At 50.2% G+C, this 6118-nt stretch overlaps 1 protein-coding gene across 1 annotated transcript in view; it reads left to right on the top strand.

Moving 5' to 3' along the window:
• The window catches only part of LOC114070700 (olfactory receptor 14A2-like), a 13430-nt gene extending 10043 nt beyond the window's left edge, over positions 1-3387 (top strand). Inside the window, 3 exon segments of the mRNA XM_027908246.1 lie at positions 2345-2612; positions 2614-2857; positions 3322-3387. Coding sequence (XP_027764047.1) covers positions 2345-2612; positions 2614-2857; positions 3322-3387 — 578 coding nt within the window.
• Positions 3388-6118: the final 2731 nt, after the last annotated feature.

Below are 6118 nucleotides of genomic sequence, written 5' to 3'. Positions count from 1 at the left end.
GCCTCCTTGTCCCTGCTCAGCAGCCTGGGAGGTGCCACCCCATCGTCCTGCCCTTGGCACTGCACATCCCACATCCCAGTCCCCCAGGAAGAGCCCTGAGCAATGAGGCAGGGACAGGATCTTCCTTCCCAGGGGTTGGGGGTCAGGCCTTGGTCCTTTGGATTAGGGAAACACATCCAGGTTTCCCCAGCATCAGAGCCACCTTTCCGTTGCTTGTCCATCCTTGTCATCACTGTCTGCAGTTTTCTGCTCTAAGTGAACCCTGGAAGACTTTGTCAGTCATGTCCCTCAGTGGGACCCATTACCACTACAAGAAACTTTAAAATTTGAATTTGACTTTAAATTCTTTAGAGGTTTCCTCAACTTCCTCTAAGGGACTGATGCTCAGGGACTCATCCCCAAAGCCCCTGAGGGTGATGAAATGGCTGGGGCTGTTCCTGTGCTGCTGAGCTGGGCCGGGCTCCTGGCATGCAGGCAGCTCCTGGCAACCAAGAAGAGCTTCAAAGAGACAGCTCTGCCCAGGAGCAGCTCCTCTGCACAGCCCAGCAGGGATGAGGGCACTGCCAGGGCAACTCGGGGACACCAGCAGGGCACAGGCAGAGCTGAAAGGGGCTCAGCACTGGCAGGAGGGCTGAGAGCTCCCTGCAGGAGGAATCTGGGCAGGGTTACACACAGTGAGTCTGGCTGCAGGGCAGTGCAGGGGAAGCTCCTGGAGGCATCTGTTCAAGCTGGCCCAGCCCCAGCTGATGGGATGGGTGAGGAGGGTCTGTTTTGGGGCAGTTGGGAAGAGCTGTGAAGCCAGGGGTACAGCCAGGGGTGCCCAGGGCTGTGGGGCAGAGCAGGATCCTGCAGCCCAGGGCGCTGTGCTGGGCAGGGACTCTGCTGCCTGCCAGGGGCAGCTCTCAACCGGCCCTGGGAGCTGCTCCCAGGGCTGGGGCAGGAGGGCTCTGGGCAAGGAGAAAGCCTGGCAGGGCAGGGAGGATCTTTTCCATGTCTCGTTGTTGCAGGCTCAGACCTGCTCACAGCTCCACACCACTACAGGATATTTCATGGAGAATTTTTGGCACAGCTCAGAAAAGACAGGGGCTCCAGGAAAGGAATTAGTCCTGCTGTGTGTTTCCTACTTAGGCATTGGAGCACAGACATTGTTCTCTCATCTCAGTAGGCTGCACTGAAATTCCAACCCTTTTACTCTCCGAGATGAATATTTCAGGGAGTCTCAAAAATGAGCCCAGGATCCTGGGCAGTGCTGAACCTTGCCTTGGGGGTGGGCACTATCCTGTGCCAGCCCTTGGCTTCCCTTCGGGCGGGCTCTTGTCCTGCTCTGTCCAGCACAGCTGCACCTCTGGGTTGGCACAGGGGACACTGCACAGAGTTGCCCTTTCAAGCAGCCCTGCCCTGCTCTCAGCACAGGTATTGTAAAGACACATCTGTGTGTTAAGTCATCTTCAAGGCAGCACAAGGTACAGTGCAGGAAAGATGGCAAACAGACTGACAGGCACTGCAGCTCTTCTGGTTCTGCAAAGAGCAACAGAGAGCTCAGTCCTTCTGCCTGTCCTGTCTCAACACTCTTCAGATTTGGAATCAGAAAAATTTGCCCCTAAAAAACACCCCCAGGTGTTATGACTGTAACCAAACAACACATTCAAAATTATTTTAAGGATACACTGTGCCTCTCTTGTGCAGCCCAAATTGCTCCAAGACAACAGTACAGGAATTAAACTTTTCCATCCAAGCTGGGTTCCATGTGACATCCCCTGTGATCATGAGAGCTGACAGCTCCATGAGAGCTGTCACAAAGCAGCTCCATGTCTGCGCTGCAGAAGAGCAAAGCTGAGTCTTTGACAGCACATGGGCAGAGATCCCTCACAGCATCCTCAGAGAGCACAAAGCAGAGAAAAGAAATTCCTTTACTTGGTGGGGACTGCCCTGCAAACTGCACTGGCTTTGCTGAGAGGGGCTGCCTTAACTATTCCCTGTGCTTTCCTTTTCTGAACAGACCCTGTTCTAAGGCACAGGAAATATCCAACAGCAGCTCCTTGGTCCAGTTCCTGATCCTGGCATTGGCAGACAGGCGGGAGCTGCAGCTGCTGCACTTCTGACTCTTCCTGGGCATCTCCCTGGCTGCCCTCCTGGGCAACAACCTCATCCTCAGCACCGTAGTCTGTGACCAGCACCTGCACACCCCCAGGGACTTCTTCCTGCCCCACCTCTCCCTCACAGACCTGGGTTGCATCTGCACCACTGTGCCCAAAGCCATGCAACAACTCTCTCTGGGGCACTACAACCATCTCCTACACAGGATGTGGTTCTCAGCTCTTTTTCTTTACCTTTTTCATGTCAGCAGAATTATATCTCCTCACTGTCATGTGCTACAACTGCTACATTGCCATCTGCAAACCCCTGAAGTATGAGACCCTCCTGGGCAGCAGAGTTTGTGCTCACATGGCAGCAGCTGCCTGGGCCTCTGGGTTTCTCAATGTTCTGCTGCACACAGCCAATATATTTTCCCTGCCTGTGTGCCAGGGCAATGCTCTGGGCCAGTTCTTCTGTGATATCCCACACAACCTCAAGCTCTCCTGCTCACACTCAGACTACCTCAGGGTAATTGGTTAGTGCTTGTTTAGCACTTAGTTGTTTCATTTTCATGGTTTTCTCCTATGTGCAGATCTTCAGGGCTGTGCTGAGGATCCCCTCTGAGCAGGAACAGCACAAAGCCTTTTCCACGTGCCTCCCTCACCTGGCCGTGGTCTCCCTGTTCCTAAGCACTGGCATATTTTCTTGCATGAACCCCCCCTCCATCTCCTCCCCATCCCTGGATCTGGCCCTGTCACTTCTGTACTCGGTGGTGCCTCCAGCACTGAATCCCCTCTCATCTACAGCCTGGTTGACCTTGAGGAAGAAAGCACTTCAAATTGTCCAGAACCACCATGAAAACCTGTGTTGTGTTCTAGGCACTCCTTTGCAAGGATCGATATTTAAAAGGTTTTGGTTTCAGGGATGTTGAGAAGGCTGGGCAGTGTCACTGGGAGACCTCTCCCAAACCCTTGCAAAGGCCAGAGCCATCCCAGAGGCTCCTGGGGCCTTGGCAAAGGCAGACATGGAACCAGTCTGCAAACAGGGCAGCAAGGAGGTTTGGCAGAGTTCCAGACTGCTCAGGTTCAGCAGGGAAGTGATCATGGCAAGTCCTGCTGCAGCCATTGCCAGGCATGGGAAGGACAAGGCAGGGATTGCAGAATATCTGTGGTAGGGAATGGATGGGGATGTTGTGTGCCCAGACTTCAGCAGGGCCTTTGACATGGTCTCCTGTGGTCTCCTTAGGGCCAGATTAGTGAGAACTGGACTGAAGACATGGAAGATGTGGTGGTTGGGAAGTTGGTTGAATGAAGAGTGTCCAATAAAATCCATGGTACAAAGTCCTCTTGGCAGTAACTTCCTGATGAAATCCCTCAGTGAGCAGCCCTTGAACACCACTACAGAACAGCTTTATTATGTCTCTGTGTAATGAGAAAAAATGTATTTTCAAGTCCTTTGTGGATGTTGCCAAATTTCAGGAGTCCTTGAGCAATCTGTCTTGGTTTAAAGACACATATTGGGGCAGGAACTCCAATAAAATGAACTCACTCCTCTTTCATTCCCCACCAATACTTGGAGATAAAATACAAGGAGGTATAAGTGAAAAAAATACAACAATTTGCTTTCAAGAAATATAGCAACAAAAATGGCAATACCAACAGAACAGTTCAAAGCAACAACAGAGAGAGAAATTGCCTCTTCTCTCCCCCCCTGCTCCAACTCCCTTTTGTAAACAGATCAAAACAGGGATCAATACATGCCTCCCTTCCCCCTTTTCCCCTGAAGGAACAAAGAACAAAAACCAAAACCAAGGGAAAGAGGGGGCAAAGCAAACTCTGGGAAACTCTCTGGTCTGAGCTAAGTTGTGTTGCCCAAGAACACGCTGACTCCAGAGAAGTCCAAGCGGGGCAGAGCTGGCGACTCCGGTCCGTGCGGCGGCGGGGGGGAGGCAGCGGCTCTGCTTGATTCCATGGAGTGCTGGGCAGGTACAATGGCCCCTTGGTTCCAGGTGATTCCACAGTGTCCCTGCATTCCTTGGGTTCCAGGAGGCCTGACAGTGTCACACTGCCAGTTGATTCCCTCACATTACAAAGAATCAGAATGACCCCTTGATTGAAGGCCAACTGCACATGGGGCTGCCTTAGAGGAAGTGTGGGCACCCAGGAAAGGGAGTTGTCACCTCCCTGGACTCAGCCCTGGTGCTACCACATTTGGACTGCTCTGTCTGGGTGTGGGGCTCCCATGCTGGAGGAATAAGGAAGAACTGGAGAGGATCTAGAGGTGATCTGACAGGATGGAGCTTTTTTCCACATTGTAAATAAAATGAAATCTCCACAAAGAGTAGCATGGAAGGTTCAGACTGAAGGTGAGAAAAAAGAAATGTCTCTCAACGGGGACCGTTATGGTGCAAGAGGTCACCCAGAGAGCATCTGGATCATCCCATGGTTTTGTGTTCCAGGGAACAGCCAGAGCTGAGTAATGGCAGAGACATCAGGGAGGGTCCAGAAATGCTACTGGGAGGAGGGTGGGAAAGCAGGAGGGGTGTGTGCAGCCTGCAAGGCCAGAGGAGCATCAGGGACAAGGGAGCAGAGCCTGCAACACAGATGGTCAAGGGCTCTGGCTGGGCTGCAAGGTCCAAAGGCACCCAGGCCTTTGTGCCCTTGGCTCTGGCAGCTGCCTCTACCACTCAGGCCACCACAAGCAACTTTCCTTTGTCTGCCTGCACTCCTGGTCTGCAAGGATCTGCTCTAAGGAGTCCCTGGGGAGGCTTTGTCAGTGCCTGCCCTCAGTGGGGCCCAGTAATGTTTCAAGGGACTGGGAATTTGACTTCTGACTCCTTGAGTAGCTTTTTCAATCTTCTCTCTGAACCCCAGAATGATGTACTTGTCTCTAAAGGCACCGTGGGGCTCATTAAAATACAGAAAAACAAATTATTTCCTTCTTTTAATTATCTTGATGTTTCCAAGTCTTCAACAACTAAAAGGAATTGTTTTTTAGTTTAGCCTAGGAGGAAGATTTTAAAGTGGATGTCACAAAAATTTATTTTTATGATGAATGGGAATGATTTTCACAGTCTTGGGATGCAAGAGAGTCAGGGGTAGAAAGGATTTGGACACAAATGTAAGGAGGCAAAAGAGATTAGTAGAACCTAATCACTGACCAATTCAACTGTTATCAAGTAATTCAATAGCATTTACTACAATTTTAACAGTGACTGAATTATAGATTCCCAATAAGAACACTCACACCACAGTCAGTCCAGACTCAAACCCAGGCAGAGATGTGTGGACACAACAATATCTGGGTGTGTAAAAAGCCCTCTCCAAAATTCTCCTTTTTGTGAGTGAAACACCCCCACACATCCCTTTGTGTTTCCCAAAAGATAAGGTTCCCTGAGGCTCTGCAAGGTCACAATGGCCCCTTTATTCCATGAATTTCCTTGGCTGCAGCATCAAAGGGATGACTGAGGGTTTTAAAGCATTGGAACAGAATGTCCAGGGAAGTGGTTGACTCACCACAGAATCACAGAATTCTTAAGGTTGGAAAATGTCACAGACGCGGGAAAGCAGGGACACTCAATATGAGAATCAACATGCTCCGTTTATTGAACACACACCACAGCAAAATATAGGATAGATAATGAGCTTATTAATATTCTGTAATTAAACTACATGATTGGTAAGAGCCCTAGAGGTCCGGACTGCCTTTATTTCTTGTTTGTGGAGACCTTCCGTTTTTCATTTTCCCAGGCTGTAGTAATAACAAGATCTTGTTATTGAGCAACGGCTACCGCTAAGAGATTGGCATGACCTTGCTTGGACAGCAGCTACACCAGCTGTGCTTAAAGTTGCTAAGTCGATACCCTCTCAGCTCCTGTGGGTCTGCATGCCTCTTTTCACGTAACCAGTTCTCCACAATTCCCCTGTTTTTGTTTTGGACCAATAAGGCTGTTTTTGTTATTTGCTCTAGTCTACACACCATACAGCTAAATACTATGCGAACTGTAACACACATTTATTAATATGATAACTAACCAGCGTAT

This window comes from Empidonax traillii, unplaced genomic scaffold (genome assembly GCF_003031625.1).
Source record: "Empidonax traillii isolate 1590-97213 ecotype Southwest subspecies unplaced genomic scaffold, ASM303162v1 scaffold1664:size92259, whole genome shotgun sequence".
NCBI classification, from domain to species: domain Eukaryota; kingdom Metazoa; phylum Chordata; class Aves; order Passeriformes; family Tyrannidae; genus Empidonax; species Empidonax traillii.
This window is presented reverse-complemented; position numbering and strand designations above follow the sequence as displayed.